Genomic DNA, 27,263 nt, shown 5'->3' on the forward strand with positions numbered 1-27,263 from the left:
TGGGTCTTCTCTTGTGCTCCTAAGGTCTTGCTTAAGGTGTTGATCATCGAATCATCACGTCGCCTTCATCCAAGTCACGTCTTGCACCCTATTGAACTATAAAACAATCACTTGCAAATTCATTAGTCCAATTTGGTTGTGTTGGTCATCAGACACCAAAATCCAAAGTAAATGGGCCTAGGGTCCATTTTCCTTACAGAAGGAATTCAAATCCAACAACGAATTTGATTTAACGAGATTTAAGTGTTCTGCTGGGACATCCACAATTAATCGATATAGTGTCCTATATTCTCCAATCATAACTGGTTTGCTAACCTTTGAATGGTAACTTCTCTTGTAACCCCCTTAATATCGTCCTTGAAAACCATAAGCACGTCTACTGAGACTTAAGGGTAGATTAATGCAATAACATCGCAAAATAAACAAAATGCACATTCCATGGTCTTATACGGGTACATCATACAGGCATTCAGTCTCCCATTCTCGACACATCATTCACCTTCCCTACGGTAGACAATCTCCACAACTACAGATGAACAACAATGGCAAGAGTACAATACCAGAGGACAGCGATGAAAAGCACTACTACTACGGGTACAACATCCTAAGGCAACTAATCTACTCTGGACCACGCATCTTTATTCCTAGGCTCGACAGATTCTTCCACTGCCCTGGCTATGGATCTGCCTCCTCCCTAGGCAAAGACTGAGTGAGAGAAATCAAGGGTTCTACTTCTGACACTTCTGAGGGTGGAGATGCTGGAGGTACTGCAACACCAGTTCTCCTTCTTTCTGGTAGGTGGACAGGGATTCCCTCTAAGATCGAGGAATCCTACCTTTCAGCAGTCAACGTCCTCCACTTGGCCCTGGTGACCATATACGCTTCTCCCAACTGATGGACATGCCGATCTTTAGCCTCCTTTAAGGCTTTCAATATGGCAGTCTCCTGGCTCTCAGCGGCTGTCGCACTGGCATGTGCTTTGGCCAGCTGCACCTAGAGCATCCTAGAGAAGATCTTGGCTTCCTCTGCTCGCCGAAGGCACTTCCTCAGCTCTGAGGCTTGTCAGTCATACTTCTCATCCAGAGCAAGCAGGTACGTGGTCAAGTGCACCACAGTAGGACTATCTTCTTATGTATCCCGCCCTTACAAAGCCTCCATGCGAGCCCTCGATGCCTGTTGATTATTTTCCAAAGGTGGAAAGAACCTCATGGGGGTACGAGCAATGGGCTCTTCATAGATCTGGCAAAGGTACTGCAAGGCTTTGCAAGCCACAACCTGATAGGTATCGATGAAGCGAAACCCGGTTTAGATGGGAAACTCCTCACTCTTCCCAGTGTAGACGGTAACCTCACACCGCTCGGTGCCATGCATCTCATACTCATGGCCCTCATACTCAGGACGATCTTTGACTCTGAGCTTTTGCAGGGTGACATGTAGGATTCTAGGAAAACCCTCAATGTTCTGGCAGTAACTACTAACCCAGCCTCCTGCCATTTCTGGTGATGGTTGTGAGAAAGGACTGAGCGAAAAGCTTGCTCAAAGGAAAAGCTATGCGAGCTAAAGTGCGCCAAGTGGTGGTACCAATGGCTAAGCCAGGCTCTGCTTATAAAGGCAGAGTGGTCAGTGGTCCTAGCATGGTCCACTAGGGTTCCTATGCGGGATCACTATGAATGAATCGACCAAAATTCCGCGTGTTCGAGGCGAGCGATGTCCGAGGCCATTACTGACTAGTACGACTGTAGGGCAAGGGTCCAACCAGAGCGTAGAAAAGAGTATGGGGAGACATGGGTCATGATAGGCGTGAACCACGGGCGAACGCGGAGCATGAAGCCACAGTGCAAAAATAACTCCAGAACAGGAACAAGCCAGTCGTGCATAATACAACACATGTGACACCTATGGATGGCGTATCTACAAATAATACGGGCACTACAATGCACAAGCAGGATATGCATGAATGCACATCCTATACGTCCTTCCACCGTTGCCAACATATAGGGCAACCATTCTTGGATTTTTGGCACATCGTTCTCTCCCTGTAACTAGTCGATACTATCGGACTATGCTCGAGGTTAGTGTACCTGCAGAAAAACTGATTAAGCCTACATAAGTCAGTAGAGTGCCATCTATCTTGGATACATAATCATAGTAATAGGGCTACTTATATAACTTCGCATAAAAGTGCCCTAACTTTTTGCAAAAATAGGTTCTCAAATTTTAGTTTAGAAAATGTTTTCGAAGCTTTATTTCCTTATTTATGCTCTGATACCACCTGTGGCAGAACCGCCTAATCTAATACCTTCTAGGAGTACTTGTTTTCCATTAGACACCAAGTACTCAAGAGAGGACACCAAATCACGCGGTTCCGTCGGGCACACCCCAAGGGAGAACCCAAAAATCCACATTTTTTCATCAGGATCACAAATAAGAGAATAAAGCTTACATCATTTTTAACCATTTCTTATATCACTTTTAATACAACATCAGAGTATAATATTTATTGTTATAACAATAAAATGTAATCATATTATCAGAGTTATCAATAATTTAATTGAACAGCAGAATATAAACATGTGGATAGAGTTACAGCAGAATTCAACATCTATTTATGACGTGATGAAATATTGATGTATAAACTATGACAACAGATTATAAAGCTTCCATTTAATAAAACATTTGGTGAGAGTTATAAATAAAACTATGATCGCAGCTTAAAGGAAATCCTCTCTGAGCCCACTAGGAGGAATCCACACACAAAGGTCAGCTCTAGCCTCCACCTGTCACCTGCAACAGTGGAAAATAAAACCCTAAGTACTCAATTGTACTCAGTAAGACTTACCCGACAGGAGGAAAGAAAAGACTCCAAGGATATGCAAGGCTATCTGGCTTGTGGGTTTATTGCATCTGCAGGAAGCATTACTAAACGTGCGTCCTTATATTCAATTTTTATTAGTAGTCGCATTAGTTCATTAACTAACCATTCTATGTAAGCACTTGTGCTACTTTCAAGTAGGTGGTAAACAATCAAATTTTCTTTTATCATCTTTTATCTTCTAGTTCTTATTACAGTGCTAGAGTGTAGACAAGCCGTACCGGATTGTCCGACAGTTCACGAATCAATGCCCCTAGCTGGGTACCCCAAACACACACGCCCCGCTTGTACCCAAGCACAAGCAGGACCAACCCACTACCCTCCTATCACGGGGTCTAGGCTCCCGTCTAAACTAGGACTCCAAGCGCCCGCCCCTAAGTCCCAGACTCAGTGCGGTGCAAGGACCTCCTACCCAAAAACCACCCTGACAGTCGGTCCGAAAAGAGCCGGAACCCATGACAAGAGAGTAACAAGTCTTCCCTGCGCCCATACCTAAGTATGTGCTTGGGATAATAAGTCTGTGACTTGCCTAGAGTCCAATACAACGACCGGTCCTTAACCGACACAGACAGGGAAAATAGTGTAACCAAGCTATGTCCCGTTGGTCACAGGACACAACCTCCTACACCCACCAATACCCAAACCATATCCCTGCCTGGTCACTATTTTTCCTTTCCACCATTTATATTTTCTAAGTGATAATAATACAGTAATATATTTCCTATCTCTCGCGAGTGACAGGCAATCACTCAACTTCTACCAGAGTCCTGTAGCATAGCAATGTACACGATCCTATCATACTGGTAAGACTCATAGGATAAAGATTTATATATGCAAGTGAGTTTCATTCAACTCCTTAAAACTTAATGCACAAATATAATTTAAAGTGTAGAAAAGTCAGGGTTATGCACCGGAGCTTGCCTGGGTAAGATTTAATCAGAAGTTAGCTTTCCATCATAGCGACATGATCTCCAAAAGTACCATTCTCCAGCAACGCCCGAGGACTCCGCGATCCATCGACGTCCCTATTATGATATGCAATGCGATGCAATGCAAAGACGTAATTAATCAACTGCAACCGTGACTCGTAAAATATGATTTACGCCTCTCAAGTTAATGAGCTAGTTCTAACGACGACCGTACTTAGGCTACATATCCATGCTGTCGAATAAGGCGTTATTTTCCAATAAATATTTTAGTTATACAAACCCAAGTTATTTCTTTATTCCATTCTATCAATTTAATCTTTATTCAAAATAGGACATTATTATCTATCTAGCAAACTAATTATTCTGGAACTGCAAAAATTCTAGTGAGCAGCTAATAATATTAGTAATTTACTGTAAAATTTTTAGAGTCAACACTATCACCATTTTCTCACAAAAATTCCTACAAGTTCATATTTTAACAATACTAAATATTTTAAAATAATTAGAGCAACCCTAGAAACATTTTAAAACTAGATGAACCAATTATGTTAATAGATAGATCATGATTTTAGGAGCCTAACAAAATTAATTTCATAATTTTTGGTTATCTACACAAATTTATCTTGAATTTACACTTTTGCCTTGAAACTAAATTTGGAAAATGTTTTCTAAACGAAAAGGCCGGTAGCCGCTAACCAGCCCAGCAGCCCCAACGCGGCCCGCGTGGAGCGGCCACGCGCGCAGCAGGCCGGACCAACGAGCGGCCCGTGGCGTGGCGGCAACAGGCGCATAGGCAGCGGACGGTGGCCATAGCGGCAAGCAGCAATGGCGCGGATGGCCCAAGCGACAGGCAGGCCGTAGCCCAGCAAGTCAGCCCACGCGGGGACGAGCCAAACCGGCCTGGTGGAATAGTCGGCGGCCCAGCGACCGAGAATGGCCGGCCCACGCGCGGACGAGCCTAGTGCGATGGCAAAATTGCACGAGGGCCCCTGAGCTTTCCTCAAATCAACCCATAGTACAAACACACTATTCATGAGAGTCATGTATTTTACACCGAGAACCCTGGAAAGACTTATTCCTTACCATTCTCACCTTTTCTCTCTCCCAAAAATAGAGCACGGAGCAGAGGGCACCGGTCGACGGTCAATCCCGGCCGAGGAAGGCATGGCGGCGGCAGAAACCCACCGGTGAGGGCACGGGAGCCCATGTGACCACGGGCTAGCCGCAGCAAGACCCGAGCGACCCCTGGCAGCATGCCCGCATGAGCCGATGTGGCGAGCACGCTGGCTACGGCGACGTCGGCTAGGCGGGGATGGCGGGACGGCGCGTGGGGCATAGGCGGCTTCATCCGCATGTGTGGGTGGCAACAGTACGACCAGAGCGGCTGGTGGAGCACCCACGGCGAGCATCAGCGACAGGGGAGGCCCAACATGGATGACTGTGGATGGACGACGCGGTAGCAGTGCGGTGGGGCTCGCGTGCTCACGCGAAAGGGAAACGATGGGCGGGGATGCAGTGGTGGCACGGCCACGGCGGGGACGCTACAGTGGCACGGACGATGGAGACGCGACGCGAGACCCGAGCGGGGCATGACGGACAGCAGCGCGCGACGCGGGGAGGAAGAGGAGGGAATGCCGGTGCTACACACGGAGGAGCGGGGGATCAGGGGAGCGGTGCGGGACACGTGTGCTCGGGCGTGCTAGAGATGCGCCTTGGCGGTTGCGGGGGCAACGCGAAGCGCGGCAGGAGGTGGAGCGGCGCAACAACGGGGGTGCGCCCGTGATGACTAGACGACCGGGGAGGCGTGCGGGCCACGAAAGGACCCGGCCTAGCCGTGGCGTGGACCGAGGCGGGCACGACACGGCGGGTGCTGCGGTGGCGCGGCCATGGCGGGGACGCGGCGTGCACACGCGTGCGATGGCCGACGATGGGAGTGGCCTAGGTGCTAGAAGCGGCTGGCCACGCGCACGGCGTGCTGAGGCCGCGATCGCGGCGGCGGGGAAGGCGCTCAGGAGGCAGCGCCATGGAGAAGCAGGTGCCACATGGGACCGCGGGGCTCGCGCGCGCACTCGCGAGGGACCGGCGACGGACGAGAGGAGGCGCGACGACGGTGGGCGCGGCCTTGGCGGGTGCTGCACTACTTGCGTGCGTGCCTTGCTCTGGTGGTAAGGGCTCCGGACTGCTTGCCTGATAGAAGGAAAAAGGGGAGCAGAGGCAGACGGAGGGGCAGAGGCATTCGTGGTGCCGTAGAGATGATGCGACGAAGCTGGCAGATGGACGGTGGCGCTTAGCGGGGGCGTGGGCACGACAGAGCCATGTGCTCCCATTAAAATTCAGACAAGACGCTAGCGAGGAAGAGAAAGACAATGTCATAGGCAAACTGACGCGCCGGGGTGCAGAGAAAAGAAAGAGCAAACGACGACTCGACAACACAGCGCGACGCAAATAAATTGGATGACTGACTCTAAGTTGGGGACGCACCACGTCGCCTAGTGATCAGGACGGCAGTGAGGTGCCTTGTCACCCCAGAAGCCGGGACCGATGGGCACTAAGCGACGACTGCGAAGCGGCATGGATGTACGATGGGGTAGATGGATCAAGAGGCGAGGAATGCGCCACGATCACCGACGGCGATGTCATAGTGGCGACAAGACCCTGCGCGCAGCCCATGTCCCGACGCGGCTAACCAGCATGAGATTAGGACGCAGTAGCGGCAGCGGGACAGCCTGCCGAGAAGCGACATCGGCAGCGCGGCCGCAGAGGCGAGACTGGCAACGAGGCCAGTGCGCAGCAAGGCAGCGACGAGGCTAGGCGTGCACACAGGCGTCCATGAGTGTGTTGTGTACGTGCGCGGCGTGCGTGTGTGCTGCCGTAATTTTTAACATGCCTAAACCGAATTAATTCCAACCACTACGCATTTCATACACTAGTCCATACGTCACACTAACTCGTAGAAACAAACATCTAGGAACTAATTAACCCGTTGTTTAATATAATTCGCCCAAAATGACACTTTTAAACATAAGTTAAAATTTTAAAATCCGAAAAAATCATTTCGGTAAATCCTCTTAGGTCTACATCTTGGTGCTAAGCAAACTCGTAACACCAGAGGTGTTACAATTACTCCCTCCATCACATGAAAGGTCTAATTCTAGCTTTCTAGCAAGTCAATCTATCTCAACTTTGATATATATCCAAAAGGTAACATTAATAATGATATTAAATAATTATAATTGGACTCACACTAAATATATTTTCATAGAATATTAATTTCGAGTCCTAAATGTTAATAATGTTTTATGTAAACTTAGTCGAACTAACTCAATTTTGGTCTAGAATTGTATATTTTTTTAGAAAGAGATAGTATCTATAAAAGGCAAGAGAAACACAAGAGACTATCAAATCTTGAACTAATTTTATAACTATCGAAGATTAAAATGTTGAGAAATCGGTTCTTGTAATGCACACACAGAAATACGGAGACACAGTATAAACACACAGAGAGAACACAAATGTATGGAGGAGACGGGAGCTCTTTATTTCACTGGTTTCCAGTTACTACGGTACATAGGAGACGACAGATCTCCTATTTACAAAGCCGGTGGGCAGGCAGTGCTGCCCCTCGGATTCTCCCGTTAATCACCCTCCCACGTGGGTCATTACACATCCCCTGCTTTTTGTCCTTTGGTGATTAGCACCCAAGTGTTACAACAGTGACACCCATATATTGAGGTTTTCATAGAAAAAAACCCAAGGATCTTTAACTCTACAATGTAAAATTCTCACAAGTCTACAACATGTTGTTGGCTTACAACACGAGATTGTAAAAATCTGCAATACCGGTATACCACGCTGTATGACGTAAACGGAACCTATACACACCCACTAACGAGACTGTATAACACACATTTACAAGGGCTGTTAACATGGGCAATCACATATTCACAGATCACAATTTACACACATCATACAAAATCGCTATCATACACAGGCGTTGAGGCGTACATGCTCAAGCTCAACGCTCCCGTGCCAGCAGCCCGGTTCACGCGAAAAAGCCTCCCCCTAACCCCCCTTCTACGATGACCGAAAGGCAAAGCACATCCAAATCCATCCCCAAAAAAGGCAACCACGACAAGCGTCAACTCTCAAAAACGACAACCCAGACGTTGGGCACCCATTGTCGTCTTCTTCACGAGAAGCCGATGGTCTTACCGAGCAGCCACAGGAACAGCGTCCACTCGAGCATGAAGATCGTGTGCAGGTAAGACCGATCCAGCGTGAACCCGAACACGGTGATCCCGGCTCTGTTGTTCTCCAAGTATGTCACTGCAAGCGATCCAAAACCGCCGAAAATTAGTCATGGGATGATAAGAGCAGGGTAAAAGAAAAAAAAGAATAAACTGTGGAAGGAGGGGGTAATTGCAAGCTGATTACCTAGTGCCTGCCTCTTTTGGAAGGAGATGACATGCGCGTGCGGCATATGAATCTTGGTGTTCTCCAGGAGATCTTCGTCGCCGGTCTCCGCGCTGTACTCTGTGTCGCTGTCGCTCTCGGGTTCTTGTTCGATCATGGAGTTCTGGTTGGACCCGGGCTCCCCATCCTCGAGGACGGGCTCGATGGTGCAACAGGCGTGCCACTTGGTGGTGTGGCCGGTGAGGGCCTGCGCCTGGTGGGTGATCTTGGCGGCGCTGCTCAGGATTATGATGAGCCCGGACATGAGCACAACTGAACATAGCTGGAAAATGTGAACAAAACAAAATATTAGGATATCCCCCAGTCGTCAGTCAGGAAGAAAAAGAAAGAAAGCGATGGAAACATTGAATCGTTGTTAGGATTTTGAAATTGTCGTTGGAATAAATACGCGAGCTTGTGGCTACCATAATCGCCGTCTGACTCTGAAACTGGAGTTTCTTTTAGTTGTCAGGCTGGAATCTTTGTCGAGTGTGCAAGGATGCGAGTCCAGGAATCCTACTCTTTGACCATGGCATGTTCAAAATGCTTCTAACTGGAGTACGTAGTTGTTAAGCATTCTCTTTCAGATGAAGTGTCGTCTCGTGTAAACTGCAATCTATGTTGACTCACATTTGTAGTAATGCAAAATAGCTGAAGTAAAGTTGCAACAGAAACTTGGAATTTAGCTGTTCTGCTTCTGATCTAAATTAGTACCATTATCATTGTCCTCACTCGCACGGCCTTGGCAGAGAGGCAGAGAGTGGTTTTGCTTGTTTACCTCCAAAATTGAAAGGAATAGCCGTGCAGCAGGACATCTTTTCAGAATCAAGATCCAGCGCCAGACAGATCGTAGCTACTAGTTGGGCGTGTATCACATCACGCCTCAGGTTTGCTGTTTCTGACACCACGCTAATCACTATTGCTAATTAGCGAGCTATTACGTCACAATGGGGCTGTTCGACTGGTGTTAAAACCGGCTGAAGCTGTTTTATTGTGAGAGAAAAATACTGTAGATTCTAGCTGATAAGCCGGCTGATAAGTTCAAGTAACAGGCTGATAAGTTCATCCACAATTCCCAGTCCAATTCAGCGTTCAGACCACCTGTTTTGTTTTCCTGATTTGATTAGGCTCTACTCTTTCCGTCCTGTAATATAGTGCATTATAGCATTCAAAAATTATCCTAAAATATAATGCATTCTAGAAGATAAAAACCAGTTTTACATTAAATATTTTCTATTTATCAACTAATCATCATTAATCACGTTGATGATAATATTTGATTAGAAAATAAAATAAGGGTATATGCGTTTTTTATTTTCTCTCTTAATTTATCTTAAAATTCATAGAATGCACTGTATTACCGGAAATAGGCCCGAATTTTGATCCTAGGCTATCCATCAGTCATCTCAATGATTCTATATATTGTCCCAGTTGTGCTTTTTCTAAACGTGACACATCGGCAATTATTGATTCCGTCAAAATTAAGAAAGCAGACACTGTAAAGTTCTCTCTGTGTTTCAAAAAAAAAAGTTCTCTCTTCCTTAATCAGGTTTGCCGTAGGAAAGATAAGCGAATGAATTTGGGAATTCAACAATTGTGCCTAATTGAGCGCAGTGCAGTTCATGAAAATTCGAACACGAAACCGAGCAATTAAGCAGTTGTATAAGACTCACCGCGAGCTCGCCGGTGTTGAGGAGGTCGTCGACGGAGTCGCGTCGCGTGGTGAGGAGCACGGAGGCGAACTGGCTGGCTGTGGCGATGAGCAGGGCGGCGACGATGAACTTGCGGAAGCGATGGCTGATGACCTTGAGCTGCTTGCGGATGTCGAGGTGCTCTCTGAGCACGGTATCCACCCCAGCCCGGCCTTCCTCGACCTCCTCGAGCAGCGAGCCGGCGAAGTCCTCGAGCCTGAGCCCCTGGAGGTGGCAGATGAGGCGGAAGAGGACGCAGGTGAGGAGGTAGACGGCGCTGCGGTACATCCAGGAGGCCATCTCGAGGGAGCATGCGAGCACGTCGCTGAGGACGTCGTTGGCGAAGAAGGGCACACGGTCGGCGGAGGTGGCGTACCACCAGGCCTTGTACGCGGCCTCGGCGGCGAAGCAGGGCGCGACGAGGGAGGCGAGGTGGCGGAAGGAGAAGGCCAGGCGCGCCGTGTAGTTGAGCCGGACGCGGTCGCTCTTGCCCCGGAGCTTGTCGAGGTGGAGCAGGCGGCGGAGCCCGACGCGGCGGAAGGAGGCGGAGAGGCAGAGGAACCCCGCCGCCGAGGCGGCCGAGAGCGAGAGCTGCACGACGGCAGAAAAGGGCCGGCGCGAGGCCCGGAAGGCGAGGAGGAAGTGCGCCGCGGCCGGGACGATGATGGCGAGGACGAGGAAGAGGAGCCAGGATAGCGCGGCTTGCGCGGGGCCCGAGTGGTCCATGCACACCCACCGCAGGCAGGAGCGGAACCACTGCAGCTCGTCGTCGGCGCGCGACGCGCACCGCTCCAGCGGTACCCCGCGCTTCAGCGCCCGCGGCAGAAGCTGCTCCGCCGCTGACGCGGCGGCGGACGCGCTCAGCCGCCGCCCCATGGGGACCAAGACTCCAAGAAGGAGGCGATCGGTCGGTCGATCGAGTCGAGCGGTTCGATTGCGTTGCGCAGCTCTGGTTGGTCGGTCGGCCACGCGCCCGCGCTCTGTCGTTTGCTTGGGCGGGCAGGCAGTGTGGGCGTGGCGTGGGTGGTGGCGGCGGTGGCCGGGTACAGGTGGGATGGAATGGGAATCCGAGCGGGAGGAGGGAGGCGTGGGGTTAGTATATAATGGTGGCTGACTGGCTGGCTGTGATTGTGAACGGGGTTGCGTGCGCTCGGGACCCCTAGGTATCTGTATCTCCGGTCTGGTGGACCGCGTGCATTGCAGGTGCGTGGCGGGGGCACACAGGACGGCGGCGGATGCCATGGGAGTGTTTGCGTCGTAGCTTGCCCACTTGCAAGATCCAGCGTCATCAGTTCGGACTCGCAGGAGTACCGTACTGTTTGTCATGCAGTACCTACTCATACGCTGTTCCATGGCACAGGCATAACGGTAGAGTCTGCAGTTGAACTGCGAGTCCGCAGTACCTATCCAGCAGCAGCCAAGTGTTAAGAGAAGCGCAGCGACGTATCAGACCCGTCGCACGCAGCCGGGGCCAGGCGGATCGACGGCATCCCGGACAGGGCGGCGGAGCGCGGGCGCCGGGATGGAGACCGACCGCGCACGCCTCCTCTGTCCTCTCACTCCCTCGCGCGCGGGTGCGTCGCCGTCAGGCGGTCGTCGCGCGGCAAAGGCATCGCGAGGCTCTGCTTCGGCTGCCTTTCAGTTTCAGCCTGCAGCCCTACCGCGGCGCGGAAAGCGACCCGTCTGTCTGTCCGTGTCGACGCTTGGCCAGTGCCAAGGGGAACTTGGCCGCGTCTCTGCCTGCGTGGCTGCGTGCAGGAAGGAACCCGGCTGATTTTTTTTGTCTCCCATATTGAAATGCTGTATTGCTTACTGCGATCAGGACTCGGGAGGCGAAGGCGTAGAGTGATGATAACCATGTTCGATTATGGAACTTCATTCGTTTACAGGTGTGTCGAGAAGAATCCAGCGAAAGAGGGCGTTCAGGAAGAGAGAAAAAAAATTACAAAAAAAAAAGAGAAATCGGTGATCCTGAGTCCGTGAGTGCAGTACAGAAGTTTACAAGTCCAGACGTGTGCTGACTCCAATCAGTAGTGCGTGCGTGACACAGACACAGACTCTCTCCAGTCTACTACTCATCATCACCGAATACAACGATTTTTTGGCCAATGATTACAGAGGTTCGTGGTATGCAACTTGATTACGTGAGAGTTTAGATACTGTTAGATTGATCTCCCAACCAATAAGCCCAACGGTCTATTGGGCCTTGATCACGCGCCTTGATCGGGGGCGCCCAACCCTACATGGTTGGTGGACCCCCGTCGCACTGCGCTATATAAAGAGGTGGGGGGCCGGCGGCTCGAGGTACGAGGTTCACCGTGAGCCGCAAACCCCACCGACAAACCCTAGACCGATCTAAGAGGGCGCGCAACCAGCGACGGGAAGCTCCGCTGACTTCGCCGTCGTCACTGCTACGCCGTCCGTCTGCACTGCATCGACGTCCGTGCCACCTCTACTCCACCCGTCGCTGCCCGTGTGCTGTCTCCATCACCGAAGCTGAGATGGCCAGCTCAACCGCGACTCCCTCCAAGGGCTCAGGTTCAACACCAACACCTCTCTCTTCATCTCTCTGTTCTTTCCCCTCTGTTCATCCCGTATTCAAAGAAACGAACCCTAGATCTACTGCTAGAGATCCTAACTGATTTTAACAATGGCATCAGAGCCAGACTATCTAGTACGTGGATCTAGATCAGAAAATACAATCGAAAGAAACCCAAAGAAGTTGGTCCGATCTTGAATCGGATCAAGAAAGAGAAAACCTAACCCTAACAGAAAGGGGACGGTCATTAGGGGCTTCGGCCGACATAGGTTTCGGTTGAACCCTAACCTCGATCCCTTCGGATCTGAGAAAGCTTGAAGGTTCGGATGAAGAACACCTAACCCTAACTCTAGAGAGCTCGGGAAAAGGAAAGAAAGAACCGATTTCGAATCGGGGGAAAAAGGAAACAGTGGCCATCCCAACCCTAACCCTAACCCTAATCGGCAAATCGGGCCAAATCCGAAAAATCGAATCAAAAGAAAGAGGAAGAAAGGAAAGGGGATGGCCTACCTCGGCGTCTGCGCGGCACTGCAGTCACGCCGGCGCGCGGGGAAAAGAAAGGCCGGTCGGGGCTCCGCTCGCCGGGATCCGGCCACAGGGGAGCCGCGGCCAGGCCGCTCGACGGCGGCGCGCTCACCCGCTGGGGAGCGCGCACGCCGGCGAGGGGGCCAGCGACGGCGCCAGGGCTCCATCGATTCGCCGTCCGCTTGAGTCGCTCGGTGACCGACTGAGGAAGAGCTGTGAGGCGAAGAGAAAGAGAAAGAATGAGGGCTAGGGTTCAGGGAGCGACGGCGTTCGCTGGTTTTGATCCAGCGATATTGAAGGCCAACCGTCCGATCGGCGCGAGCGGCTGAGATCAATTGGGCCAGCGCCGCAGCCCAGGCGGGATAGGGCGCGAGGCCGATTTCCCGGCCCAGGCCCAGGTTGCGGCCTGGGCGCGGGGGAGCGCGCGCCACGCGGCTGGGCCGCGGGCAGCTGGGCCGGTTGCGCTGCTCTGGGCCGAAATGGCCGAACACAGTGAAATGTTTTCTTTTTTTTCCAGAAATTTTTGATTCATATTTGATAAATTCGAACTGAATTTTGATGTTGAAATCTGTACAATTTTGATCCAACGTCAATTTTGTTCAGAGAATAGTAAAGTGTTGTAACAGTTTCTGGAAAATAGAATTAAAAGATTTATTAAAGTTTCCGCTGCGTACTTAACAATTGTTGCTTTCATTATTAAATTCGAACCAACGGGAGAATTTAATTTTGAAACATAGATAATTTTTACAGTTATTATAATGTTGTTATTATTCTGACCAACGTTGATTAATAGCAATGTTATAATATTGATGTTATTATGGTTTTTTGTTATGCATTATTTCTATTTCTGCCCAACGGTGATGTAGATTTAATATATAAAACAATTGTATGTTTTAATTTTGACCAACGTTAAACTAAGGCATGCAATTGTTGTTGTTATTATTTGTGTTCTCACACTATTTGAATTGTGTTTTCAGGAGGATACAACTTGATGAGTTGTATCAAAGAGATCCCCACTCTAAAAGGTGATAACTATATTGAGTGGAAGAAAAAGATAGACCTAGTTTTTATCCTCGCTGAGGTGGATTGAGTTGTCACCACACCGTGCCCCAGAGAACCTGTGGCACCGGTGAGGGAGACAGATGAGACTGATGCTGCATGGCAGAACAGAGAGCGGGACTTTGCTCCCATAAAGATGTCTTTTGACCTTGAAAACAGAAAGTGGGTCACAGCCAATAAGAAATGCTTGGCTGTGATAAAGAATACAATTGAGCCTGCAATAGTGGGCTCAATTCCAGACTGTGACACAGTCACAGAGTACCTAGAAAGAATAAAGAGTCAGTTTACTGGCTCTTCAAAGACATATGCAACACAGCTGATCAAGCAACTGGTTACAGAAAGGTACTCAGGTGGCGGCAGTGGCATTAGAGAGCACATACTGAGAATGAGCAATCTGGCATCTAAGCTCAAACCAATGGATTTGGCACTCAAGGATGAGTTTCTTATTCATTTGATTTTTGCTTCTTTGCCCAAAGAATTTGACACCTTTGTTGTTAATTACAATATACAGCCTGAAAAATGGGATTTAGAAAAGCTCATAGCCATGTGTGTGCAGGAGGAGGAAAGAATAAAAGTTTCACAGGGTGGTACTGTCAACTACCTAAAAGATAAGAAAAAGAACTATAATAACAGCTCTTCCTCCAAGTCATTTGGAAAAGGTCCCATGCAACAGTCTCAGAACAAGCAATTCCTAGTGGAAAAAGACCAGTGTCTCCATTGTAAGAAGACGGGACATTATAAGAAGAATTGTCCCGATTTCCTAAAGATGATAATGAAAAATAAAGGTGAGAACATTATTACGTTCGTAAATGAATCCTTGTATGTAAAGTTTTCAAAATCTACTTGGTGGATTGATTCAGGTGCAACTATTCATGTTGCTAATTCTTAACAGGGATTCCGTTCGATGAGAACTTTGCAAAGAAGCGAAAGTTTCATTAAAGTCGCAAATGGTGTACAAGCAGATGTTGAGGCCGTTGGTGATCTTCCTCTAGAGCTTGCTGATGGCTTCATACTTTTTCTTCGAGATGTTCTTTATGTACCTTCTTTGCAAAGAAACTTGATTAGTGTATCAAAGTTGGACCATGATGGTTATGATTGCCATTTTGGAAATGGCAAATGTCAGATATTGTTTAATAATAAATGTGTTGGTCTTGCCTTCCGACAAGACGAGCTTTATTTGTTATCACTTCGTGAAAATGTGAATTCCGTATGTGATGTGAATGAGAATGTATCCTCATCGAACAATGCAAACAGAAAACGAAAGAGAGCTCACGATGCGTTGTCGAAATTATGGCACTGTCGTTTAGGCCATATTTCGAGGGGGAGAATAGAAAGACTGGTTAAGAATGATATTCTTCCTCCATTAGAGCTCTCAGATTTAGAACAATGTAGAGATTGCATAAAAGGAAAATATGTAAAGAAAATTAAGAAAGATGCCAAACGAAGCGCAGGAATTCTACAGATTATTCACACAGACATATGTGGTCCTTTTCCTGTGAAAAGTGTGGATGATTATGATTCATTCATAACATTCACAGACGATTACTCTCGCTTTGGCTATATTTATCCAATTAAAGAAAGAATAGAAGCGTTGGATAAATTCAAAATATTTAAAGTAGAAGTTGAAAATCAGCATGATTTAAAGATTAAGATAGTCAGGTCTGACCGTGGGGGAGAGTACTACGGTCGGCATACCCCATATGGACAAGTTCCTGGACCTTTTGCAAGGTTCTTACAGGAGAATGATATAGTCGCCCAGTATTCAACACCGGGCGAACATCAGCAGAATGGAGTAGCTGAAGGCGTAACCGTACCCTGATGGATATGGTGCGTAGTATAATAAATTACTCCACTTTACCGATGAGTCTGTGGATAGAGGCGTTAAAAACCGCCATTCATATTCTCAATAGAGTACCAAGTAAGTCGGTGCCCAAAATACCGTATGAGTTGTGGACAGGAAGAGTACCCTCACTTAACCACTTGCGTGTGTGGGGGAGCCCTGCTGAGGCTAAAGTTTTTAACCCAAACATTGGGAAGCTAGATCCCAAAACAGTGAGTTGCCATTTCATTGGCTACCCAGAAAAGTCAAAAGGTTTTCGTTTCTACTGTCCTAACAGACATACAAAGTTTGTGGAAACGAGACACGCTGTCTTCCTAAAGGATGAAATGATTAGGGGGAGCATGGTAGCTCGAGAAATTGACCTTGAAGAGAAGCGGGTGTATGCACCAACTCCGATCATTCATGAGCCATTTTTCTCATTACCTGCTGTTACTGCACCGACAGTACAAGACACTGTGGTGCCAGCACCTGTTGTTATCCCGCCTGTGGCAACAATGAATGATGATGAGGAACCTGTTCCTCAGGATCCTATAGAAACTATTGCCACACATGAGGGGGAGGAACAACAGCCTCAAACAGAAAATGTGACAAATGAGGAGGCCCCTAGAAGGTCTCAAAGAGTTAGAAAATCAGTTATTCCTGCTGATTATGAAGTGTACAACACTGAAGAATTTCAAATGGAGGATGATCCCACCTCATTTGAAGAAGCCATGAAAAATGATCATTCATCAAAGTGGCTTGAGGCCATGGAAGATGAAATGAGATCAATGAATGCAAATAAAGTTTGGAATTTGGAGATAATTCCTAAAGGAGCCAAAACAGTAGGCTGTAAATAGGTCTACAAAATAAAACTTGACTCTCAAGAGAATATAGAGAGATATAAAGCCCGACTTATGGCAAAAGGCTTTACACAAAGAGAATGGATTAATTACAATGAGACCTTTTCTCCAGTCTCATGTAAGGATTCCTTCAGAATCATAATGACATTAGTGGCACATTACGATTTAGAATTACATCAGATGGATGTAAAGACGACATTTCTCAACGGAGACTTAGAAGAAAATGTTTACATGGCACAACTGAAAGGTTTTGTCATGGAAGGAAAAGAACGTTTGGGATGCCGCCTAAAGAAATCCATTTATGGATTAAAACAAGCTTCAAGACAGTGGTACTTGAAGTTTGATCAGACAATAAAGAATTTTGGGTTTAAAGATAATGTTGAGGACAATTATGTCTACGCAAAGTTTAAGAATGGAAAGTTTATCTTCTTTGTCATGTATGTGGATGATATCTTACTTGCTAGTAGTGATGTCAGTCTACTACTGGAAACAAAGAAGTTTTTGTCCTCAAAATTTGATATGAAAGATCTTGGCGAAGCTTCGTTCGTTCTAGGGATCGAGATTCACCGAGATATAAGTAAAGGGGTATTATGACTGTCACAAAAGACATACATAAAAAAAGTCTTAAAGAAATTCAGTATGCACAAATGTAGTCCCTCATCTGTTCCTATAGTCAAGGGCGACAGATATGGAGATTTTCAATGCCCTAGGAACCAATATGAGATCGATCAAATGAAAGTGGTTCCATATGCTTCAGCTGTCGGAAGCTTGCAATATGCTCAAGTGTGTACGCGCCCTGACTTGGCATTTGTTACCGGGTTACTTGGCAGATTCCAGAGCAATCCTGGAATAGAATACTAGAAATTGGTAAAGAAAGTCTTGCGTTATTTGCAAGGAACGAAAGGCCTCATGATGACGTATAGAAGATCTGATTCACTCCATATAGTGGGATATTCAGATTCTGATTATGCGGGAGATAATAGAAAATCCACGTCTGGATATGTGTTCACTCTCGCAGGGGGAGCTATTTCATGAAAAAGCTCAAAGCAAACCGTCACTACATCGTCCATAATGTATACCGAGTTTGTAGCGTGTTATGAGGCAACGGGGCAGGTGAACTGGCTAAAGAAGTTCATACCCGGTTTGAAGGTGGTTGACGACATCAATAGACCACTGAAGTTATACTGCGATAATAATCCAGCAATACAGTATGCTCACAACAATAGGTCAAGTGGTGCTGCCAAACACATTGACATAAAGTATTATGTTGTGAAGGATAAAGTCCGGGATCAAATGATAAGTCTTGAGCATATAAGTACCGAAAAGATACTCGCGGATCCGCTTACAAAAGGCTTACCACCCAACGTGTTCAGAGAACATGTAGCCGGCATGGGTTTAAGGGAAAGCCTATGATTCCTGGACTATAAAGGGCCCAAAAGTTAAAGTAACTATTTCAGATCAGAGACGTGCATTGTAGCTGTTAAATCTATCGGCGATTGACCGTAACGATGAAACATGCTCTATGCATCATCTGTGAAGAAATGAGTAAGGATAAAAGGATTGAAGTTTAAAGTTTAAAGATGAAAGTAACAGTGAGATCAAGGGGGAGAATGTTAGATTGATCTCCCAACCAATAAGCCCAATGACCTATTGGGCCTTGGTCACGCGCCCTGATCGGGGGCGCCCAACCCTACATGGTTGGTGGGTCCCCGTCGCACTGCGCTATATAAAGAGGTGGGAGGCCGGCGGTTTGAGGTACGAGGTTCACCATGAGCCGCAAACCCCACCGACAAACCCTAGACCGATCTAAGAGGGTGCGCAGCCAGCGACGGGAAGCTCCGCTGACTTCGCCGTCCGTCTGCATCGACGTCCGTGCCACCTCTACTCCACCCGTCGCTGCCCGTGTGCTGCCTCCGTCACCGAAGCTGAGATGGCCAGCTCAACCGCGACTTCCTCCGAGGGCTCAGGTTCAACACCAACACCTCTCTTTTCATCTCCCCGTTCTTTCCCCTCTGTTTATCCCGTATTCAAAGAAACGAACCCTAGATCTACTGCTAGATATCCTAACTGATTTTAACAGATACCGCTCGAACTCCCGATCACCAACGCTTCACCCCCGCCTGACGGTGCGACGAAGAACACGGCCAACCAAGACCCCGTGAAGTGATCGATCGCAACCATCACGTGCTGTGTGATCCAGACAGCACGGAGAGATCTACGTATCTCACTTGCCTCGCCCGTCCCGTCGCCCCCGCGCTAATCAGGAGCCGCCCACGGCCGCGGCACAAGTGTCCTGTTCGCTCGCCTCATAAGCCATCACGAAAAATACTGTTGACTAATTTATTGTGAGAGAAAAATACTATTCGTTGGTTGAAAAAGTACAGATTATAATCTAAGCAAACAGGCGAAGGTTCTCGACGCGGCGCGACGTGTCGTCACGCGCCGCGGTTCGTCCAGGTCCAGGTAGGCAGAGGGCACCGTGCGCGCGCGTCCTGTTTCTCTCGGTCGGCGGAGGTGTCGTCGTTTTGCCGGTGGCCTCATGCTTCCCGCACTCTGAAGTTGACGGCTCGGCAAAGGGACACAACGCCGGTGCTGAGTCACGCATACGCCGCAGTACCGCACTCGTAAAGAAATGGCTAAGCTTTTTTATTTCCCTCTTCAGTTGTGTTACGCTCGTGCTGTGTCCCAATTTGATAGCTACTCCCTCATTAATGGATTGATTGATGAAACATGGGAGCCAGGTCAGGTCAGACCAGGTGTTTTCTTTTTCTCCTTGGTTGGCTTATCAGGCATGTTGGATTGTTGTAGTAAGTAAGTACATGACCAGATACAGACAGTACTGGCTAAGCTTGGTGCTTATCAGATGGATCAGGAGTTGGCACCACCTGTTCGTTATCCCCGCTGAAACTCTGAAGGGCTGCTTGAGCGCTTGACAGTTGACACGAACCCGTCAGAACGCCCCCCTTTTCTTTCAAGTGAGGAGAGAGGCCACAACTGTTGTCAAGGCCCCAGCCACCAGGGGACTTTTTGTTTTCGATTAAACATGTAATTGCAATTCTTTTTTTTTGTTTAATAATTAGCGGGATAGGTCGGAGACCAATTGACTAGAGCATTATTAAGGGAGGGATAATCTGATGTCAATGAGGATTCATGACCATTTCCCTGCCCCTTTGGGCGGTGAGATAGCACGGATAACTCCTTTTGTTGGCAAAGGGAGGAGAGCCACACATATCAGCGAGCTTCTGGCTCAAATTGGAGGTAGGGCAACTCTTGAGAATTTGCCGCTTCTAACTTGAGAAAAGAAATGCACTAGGGACACTTCCGTGTTTCCGAGCATGGAAACTTTCCTCACAGAATTAGTTACTTGAAATGGTCATGGTTCAGCATACAAGGAAAGTTGTAATAGCATAACGCGATTATCAGTAGTAATAAGTCGTCAGAGTTATGAAACTGCATTATTGCAAGCACATGCATCTCCGGTTCTCCACGACCTCCAGGCGCCAAATATCTCAGGTCCCATCAAGCTTGATGGCAACAGTTGCCGCTCCCAGCTCAGCGGCAGCATCTACCCACCGGCCACCGCAAGGAATTCAGAAAGAGGACACGGGGCCATTCTTTTCTTCTTTCATTCATCAGGCCTCCGTCAAAAAGTTCTGGTAGGCAGTTCAGAAGAACACCTGGACCTGGGCCCTGCTGGCTTCCTCAGTTCTTTCTGAATTCTGATTTCTGATTTCTGATGGGAAACCAGGCCAACTCAAACAACAGAAGAAAAGGACAAAAGAAAGTGTGCACCTGAGCTGAATTGCCCTACCGGGCCAAATCATGTAGTATATCGGGCTGGGCCAAGCTCTAAAATTTCCAGAACAGTACGCAAATTGGTCCAGAACAGGCCTGGTCCAGCATTATACAGCAATCAAATCGATTCCATGAAACCGTAGCATTGCCTTACAGGCTGCATCTATTGCATACCGGCAGATACTAAGGTTTACCTCAAACTTTCATATACCAAGAAGTGACCTGAAATTATAATTGCTGCCTGTCAAGTATTAGAAGCAGGAGAAGCTGATACACATTTGTGAATAGCAAGGCCAGGCTGTATACATATAAGCATTTTATAAGGAGTTGCTTGTTGGCATATATATGGTTTGCTGTCACCACGGGATGCTTATTGTTGAGAAACATAAAAAAAGGTAGGCATATTGTTCACGTTTAGGTCAGTATAGAAAAGGACATTTACTAGTATTAAGCTCTCAGTGACGCTTGAAGAATTCCACCATGGGCTTGTATATGAGTTGTGGAGCATTGTAGCCCATGACAAAGTCGCCGTGCGCATAGTCAGGCATGTACAGCACCTCGATGTCATCGCTGTCATGCTCCCTGATGAGCGTCCGCAGGAGGTGTCTGGTGTCAGGGACGTCGCCGAGAAAATCTTGGCCTCCATGGGTGAGGAACAAGGGGACATGCCTCGGGATGGACGAGAGATCGTATGGCGGGGGCCGTGTCTGATTGTAGTGCCTCATGTTCTCCTTCTCGTTTCCGTAGTCGTACTTTCTGATCGATGATTTCCTGACCACTTGTGACACATAAAATTTTACATATATAAGCAGCTGGGCTCTTTGTTTGGGCGACAGATTCCTTCGTTTCTGATAAAGATTCTTACGCTGCGACATGTGGACCATGTTTTTGACAGAGGTTGATTGTGGACCGTGCTGCAGGAAGATGCATGTAGTCGAAGCATTGAGGCAGCAGTCCGGTCCTTCCATCAGGGGATCAAATTCATAAAAGCCACAGTTAGTACGATATGATCACAGCCAAAGCATTAATGTTTTATATATTTGTTTGGAGTAAATTAACTAAGGTGGAGTGGAGGTAACACTGTTACCTGCTACAGATGAAAATAGATCATAACAGTCGACGTCTGGGTCGACGCAGACTTCTCCTAACAGTTCTTGTGCAACTCGCCTGTCAATGTCATGGAGCAGAACATTTGTAGCAAACAACTTTCTAGGATTGAGCTAGTATTATGTGCATTTATCTTCTTCCTAATAGGAATCACAAGAAGTTGTAGAAGAAATGCCTACCCAAGAGGATTGAACTCGTGATAACCTAGCATGTGAATTGTCTGCATGATACAGAAACATAGATACAAAAACACTGAACATGGCCATTCTAATCAACAATAAGAATAAGTGGGTTCGTTCTACACTGCTTTACTTCTGCGAGGAAGATACGAGCCGCAAGCAAGATGAGCCTTGATTTCATCCTGTTCAGATAAGCAATTGGGCAGAGCAACGCGGCTGATCGCACTACGTCTGTTAACTTGTTATCTGAGAGGGCTGCAAGCATAATCAAGGTCCCCTAGAAAAAAGAGCAAAAGTTTCAGCATCTTCTCCCAGTTCCAAGACCCAAGTCGATGGTATACTAAATAATAAGGTCACGTGCATGGTTACCAGGGAGTGGCCAATATAGTGGACTTTCTGGCCTCCTGTTTGGTTATAGACAAACTGAAGTACAGCAGGAAGATCATAATCAGCAAGTTGGTCCCATGTCCAGTCCCAAAAAGCCTGCAAAGAGGATTAGTATTGTTTTAGTGAAATATTTTGACATACGGTTTCTTGATCAAATTCAAACCAGAGATGCGAACGTAACCGGGTCTTCTGGGGTGAGGGTGGTATGTCTGCGACTGGACTTTGTTCCACGACAGTTGGCGATCCAAACATCAAACCCACCATCAGCCAAAATGAAGCCTAGTGATTGTTTCGGTGTACTCAGTACCCAACAGAAACCATCCTGTCCAATCAGCAAATTCATGTTTTTTCATCAGCTGTGAACAGGATTTGAATCACATGTGTTATGTTCAACAATGTGCTTACCACCAGCAGCCCATGGAATAGTAGTACTGGTGTCCTCGTATCCTCAGTCGAGTTACTGGTAGCATTAGAAAGACCATGGGGGATCCTCTTTAAGCTAAGAATATAGCCATCCTCTGTTGTTACATGATATTCTTCACAAGGATAGCCATAAGCTGCTACTCGTGACTTGCACATACCAAAAGGGTGGGGTTGTGGGGGGCATTGATCATCACTAATATCGTTTGTAGAATTCTGCATCCTCCATGAGAGAACAATTTGCAGGTTCAAGGCAATGAAAAGAATAAGGAAGAGTAGATAGAGATCCTGAGCCATCTCTATTGAGAACTATGATTTTTGGCACTAGAACTGAAACTTCTGTCAAACCATGAACGGGACTACAGGATATAAGCTACAATTTTGTGTGCTTCCAAGAATAGGTAGGGTGGGGGGCAGCTGCAGGGATGACCTCTGAATGACACTGAGTTTCTAGCTTCAACACTGACTTGTAAGGAACACTAATTTATAGAACAGGCTGTGCTATGTATGAGAGTTTCGTTTCTACTTATTGGTTATTGTTTTCTCTCAGAGAAGCATGAGCATGAGAAAAATAATCTATCACCGTAGATCTTGTAAGTATTGAATGTGAGATTGAATAACCATGAGCTAATCAGGTGGGAAAAGAAAACAGAAGTAGTTGTCATAATGCAATCACGCCATCTTGATGATGAGAATGAATAGGCCGTAGGTCTCACTTCACAACAATTCTGTGATCCCAAGTTCTGTTCAGGACCACTAGGAATGTTGTAGACGAAAAGGTAACATTATCTATTTGTACCAGTGCAACTTATTTGCAATTTATAGGGCAACAAACATTCGGGTATCATCACTGGAGCATGCTATCTAGATGTCCCTGATATATGCCAAATTCAACTGTTCTGCATGAGTATTAAAATGAGATATATACTAGGATATCGTATGCAATCCTAGTAAGGGCGTACAGAAAGTTACAGAAGTACACCTTTGTCAGAACAAAAACGAGAACAATCTGAATTTGGTCGGACCTATTTGGCAACTTAGAGCATTTTTCAAGAGTTTTCTAAATTTTCCTCCAAAAAACTCCATGTTATTTGCGGCATCAATGGTGGTCACTATTGGTAATGGGAAATTTGCTACATTCTGGACTTCATCCTGGATTAGATGGGCGTGCACCCAAGACGATAGCTCCGACGTTGTTCTCGAAAGCAAAAAGGAAAAACATCACGGTGCAAAAGGCCCTACTGGATAATCGTTGGATAGCTCACATCCTACCGATTCTAACGCCGCAAGAGTTGAATGAATATGTGACGCTATGGCAAGCTGTCAGCCACACTATGCTTGTTGAAAACAGGGAAGACACTATATCTATTGGTGTTGGACGTCTGATGGCGAATACACGACCAAGAGCACTTACAATATTCAGTTTTAAGGGGCTTTCAGTAAGTTGAAAATTATGCCGATCTGGAAAGCAAAGGCCGAATCAAAATGTAGATTTTTTGCGTGAACTCTGCTACACAAAAAAAATTCTTACAACCAACAATATGATGAAAAGACAGTGGCCAAATGACCCTATATATGCAAGCTCTGTGGAGTAGAACCGGAAACGCCAACACATCTATGCAAAGATTGTGTATTCTCGAAACAAGTTTGGTCCCTTCTCAAACAATGGCTTCGATTATCTTTGCTGGACTCTGTTGCAACAAATGGATCACTACATAACTATTGGCGCAGATGTCGCATGAAGATTGAAAAAAACCAAAGAAAAGTGTTCGACGGTGTCCTGATATATTTTTGGTGAATTGTTTGGAAGGAACGAAATAGAAGGACTTTTCAGAACACGGTGTTACAGCCAAGACAAGTTGCACTCCTGTGCAAGGGAGAGATAGAACAAAATCAGTTGGCGACAGGATCAAATACAAAGGGCGATTAGTGCTACTGAGGAGTTTGGTGTCGGTTACCTCCTGTTTGTTGTTTTTGGTGTTGAAGAGGGAGGAATTTGTTCTTGTCTTAATTCAGTTGTACTCAGTTGGGTTGCCGGCCTGCGTGCTAGGGGAGTGGCGTCTTTTTAGTTGGCTAGTTGTTTTTGTAAATATCCCGTTTACTTTTTTTTTTCTTTTTTCCCGTCTAATAAAAATCCGGCAAAACTTTTATCGTCTTTAAAAAAAAAGGCCATCTCTAATAATACCAAATATTTTCACTTCTAAAAAAAAAATCAAAATTTAGTCCTCAGGTTTTTTTTGGGTACCTTTTTTTTCTCGTGCGAAGGTCATCGCGGTCACGCTACCTACGCCGCCGCCGCCTCCTTCATACGTCGCGCCCTAGCGCAGCAGTTCCAGCCGGCAAATAATAGTCTGCCATTAGCCGGCAACCAGCAGTCATGCGCGTGCACCTACCAGATATCAGTAAGTAGAAGGAACAGTAGCTAGCCATCAGCAACAGCAGTAGTTGCCGGCCATTAGTAGGAGCAGCGGCTAGCCATCAACAGAGCAGCAGTATTTGCCAGCGATCTAGTAGCAGGAGCAGACTGTATACAGGAACCATTAGCTGCAGACAAGCGCACAAACAGCCGGCAATAGCAGTTCAGTGCCACACGACGGCGGCGGCGATCAACTCCTCGTTAGGCCTCTGGATCTCCACGGAGTTATCCGACCATCCACTAGTGTTGTGGAGCATATACTAGCGATATCGACCATAAATTGTTGTTGGCGATCAATACTATGGTTAGAGATAGAAGACAAAAGGGAGAACAGAGTACACACGCAGTATAAACACCAGTGTTGACCGGAGCTCTATAGAGAAGATGGCAAACTGAACTCGCTCTCTTTACTGAGTTATATATACAACTCTATCCATCTAATCCTAGTACACAATATGTCAGGCTGCCATGTTGCTACAGTGACTAGATATGACAGCAGGACTGACTTCGGCGCCTACGAGCAGGGCTGACTTCGGTGCCTGCCCCTGTGGTTACAGTGCGGCAGGTGAGTCATTCGGCGTCTGCCCCTGCAGCTGCTACAGTGCAACAACATTAAGCCCTTTTCAGCGCCGTCTGTCCCTACCGCGCGTTCACACAAGGAGAGCAGCAGATTACCTAACAATTCTTTCCCCTAATCCTGCTGCTAACCCTAGAACCCCCTCCATACCGATCATCTTCTTCAGCTCTGTGAGTCGAAGACGGCCGAGCGGCTTGGTGATGACGTCCACGAGTTGCCGACCAGTTTCGATGAACTTAATGACGATCTGCCCTCCATCGATATAGTCCCTGAGAAAGTAAAACTTGACATCAATGTGCTTGCTCCGGTCATGGAGAACCGGATTCTTCGTGAGGGTGATGGCGGGCTGGTTGTCCACCATCAGTGCTGGTGGGTGAGCTTCCACACCGGTCAGCTCGCCAGTAGCCGGCGCAGCCACACAGCTTGGCACGCCGCTACAGCCGCCGCTACGTACTCTGCCTTGCATGTGGACAACGCCACTATCTTCTGTTTCAGCGACAGCCATGAGATTGGAGCCGACCCGAGAAAGACGAGCACGCCAGAAGTGCTCCACCATCCGTCAACGTCCCCTGCCATGTCTACATCGCTGAACACAGTGAGCTGCAGCCTACTTTCACCGGTCTTGGGGAAGACGATCCCCTGATCCACCATCCCCTTGACGTAGCACAGTAGCCGCTTCACCACAGCCCAGTAATCTTCTATGGGATCCTCCATGAAGCGGCTGACGTAGCCCACGACAAATGCAATGTTCGGCCTCGTGTGGACTAGGTAGCGTAGACCACCATCGATGCTCCGGTACAAAGTTGCATCTACCTTCACCGCGGTACTAGCCTTCGTCAACTTCAGCCGCTCCTCCATCGGAGTCACGCATGGCTTGCACTCAGCCATGCCGCTTCGCTCCAACAGCTTCGAGGCGTACACACTCTGACCAAGCATGAGCGCCTCCTTCCCCTGTTTCACCTTGATGCCGAGGTAGTAGGAGAGCGCGCCAAGATCACTCATTCAAAAACGAGCCACCATCTCGCGCTTAAATCTGTCGATGATGAGCTCCTCCTTCCCCCGTCGCCGCATGTAGAGCGCATGCTCGGTTGTGCACCTCGTGAACCCAAGCTCGCTCAGTATGGAGTCAAGCTTGGCGTTCCATGATTGCGGGGCCTGCCGTAGCCCGTAGAGCGCCTTGTGCAGTCGGAGCACCCTATGCTTCGCTCCCTTGACGGCAAAACCCGGAGGTTGCCTGACAAAGACCGTCTCCACCAGCTCGCCATTGAGGAAGGCCAATTTTACGTCCAGATGATAGACGCGCTAGTCCTTCACTGCTGCCAAAGCCAGAAGAGTCAAACAGACTCCATGCGCGCTACCAGCACAAAGACTTCCTCAAAGTCGATGCCCTCACGCTAGACAAAGCCTCGGGTGACGAGGCGCGCCTTGTGCTTGACAATGGTGTCATGCTCATCCCGCTTGACCTTGTACACCCACTTCAGGCTGATCGGACGATATCCTGGAGGTGGATCAATGAGCTTCCAAGTCTCGTTTTCCTTGATCGCCTTCATCTCTTCTAGCATCGTCCATCACCAATTTGTATCGCGCTCGACCAGCGCGAACGTGGGTGGTTCCTCTGCACTGACAAGAAGCAGCT

The 27,263-nt window shown here is 47.6% G+C and overlaps 3 protein-coding genes across 6 annotated transcripts; all 3 read right to left on the reverse strand.

Annotated features, from left to right (window-relative positions):
• Positions 1 to 7,383: 7,383 nt before the first annotated feature.
• On the reverse strand, positions 7,384 to 11,018 carry LOC136527666 (uncharacterized). The gene is made up of 3 exons (XM_066520456.1): positions 9,927 to 11,018; positions 8,236 to 8,536; positions 7,384 to 8,127 (listed from the first exon to the last, which is right to left on the reverse strand). Exons 1-3 carry the CDS (start codon positions 10,818 to 10,820, stop codon positions 7,991 to 7,993), a joined length of 1,332 nt encoding a protein of 443 aa, XP_066376553.1. The 5' UTR covers positions 10,821 to 11,018; the 3' UTR covers positions 7,384 to 7,990.
• Positions 11,019 to 20,089: 9,071 nt separating this feature from the next.
• Positions 20,090 to 23,090, reverse strand: LOC136529145 (triacylglycerol lipase 2-like). 4 transcript variants are annotated; one of them, XR_010777215.1, is made up of 9 exons: positions 22,620 to 23,090; positions 22,396 to 22,536; positions 22,197 to 22,310; positions 21,961 to 22,104; positions 21,828 to 21,868; positions 21,629 to 21,708; positions 21,407 to 21,502; positions 20,558 to 21,319; positions 20,090 to 20,479 (listed from the first exon to the last, which is right to left on the reverse strand). XR_010777215.1 is itself a non-coding variant. In XM_066522211.1 (8 exons), exons 1-8 carry the CDS (start codon positions 22,929 to 22,931, stop codon positions 20,997 to 20,999), a joined length of 1,251 nt encoding a protein of 416 aa, XP_066378308.1. In that variant the 5' UTR covers positions 22,932 to 23,090; the 3' UTR covers positions 20,090 to 20,996. The 4 variants fall into 4 exon arrangements, 1 of the variants encoding a protein (XP_066378308.1); XR_010777217.1 differs by having other exon boundaries at positions 20,090 to 20,429; positions 20,539 to 21,319; XR_010777216.1 differs by having other exon boundaries at positions 20,090 to 20,436; positions 20,539 to 21,319.
• Positions 23,091 to 26,017: 2,927 nt separating this feature from the next.
• On the reverse strand, positions 26,018 to 26,629 carry LOC136526321 (secreted RxLR effector protein 161-like). The gene has a single exon (XM_066519024.1). The coding sequence runs from the start codon at positions 26,627 to 26,629 to the stop codon at positions 26,018 to 26,020; it is 612 nt and encodes a 203-aa protein (XP_066375121.1).
• Positions 26,630 to 27,263: the final 634 nt, after the last annotated feature.

The sequence above is a fragment of the Miscanthus floridulus genome, chromosome 19 (assembly GCF_019320115.1).
Source record: "Miscanthus floridulus cultivar M001 chromosome 19, ASM1932011v1, whole genome shotgun sequence".
NCBI classification, from domain to species: domain Eukaryota; kingdom Viridiplantae; phylum Streptophyta; class Magnoliopsida; order Poales; family Poaceae; genus Miscanthus; species Miscanthus floridulus.

Bases quoted from the DNA above. Each gene is read 5' to 3' on its own strand.
- LOC136527666 (XM_066520456.1), bottom strand. From the start codon at position 10,820: ATGGGGCGGCGGCTGAGCGCGTCCGCCGCCGCGTCAGCGGCGGAGCAG. The intron at 8,537-9,926 runs GTGAGTCTTATA...CACATTTTCCAG, and splicing joins TCAACACCGGCGAGCTCGCG to CTATGTTCAGTTGTGCTCAT. The intron at 8,128-8,235 runs GTAATCAGCTTG...GATCGCTTGCAG, and splicing joins CCAAAAGAGGCAGGCACTAG to TGACATACTTGGAGAACAAC.
- LOC136529145 (XM_066522211.1), bottom strand. From the start codon at position 22,931: ATGGCTCAGGATCTCTATCTACTCTTCCTTATTCTTTTCATTGCCTTG. The intron at 21,709-21,827 runs GTAGGCATTTCT...TGACATTGACAG, and splicing joins CACGAGTTCAATCCTCTTGG to GCGAGTTGCACAAGAACTGT. The intron at 21,320-21,406 runs GTAAGAATCTTT...ATGTGTCACAAG, and splicing joins CATGGTCCACATGTCGCAGC to TGGTCAGGAAATCATCGATC.
- LOC136526321 (XM_066519024.1), bottom strand. From the start codon at position 26,629: ATGAGTGATCTTGGCGCGCTCTCCTACTACCTCGGCATCAAGGTGAAA.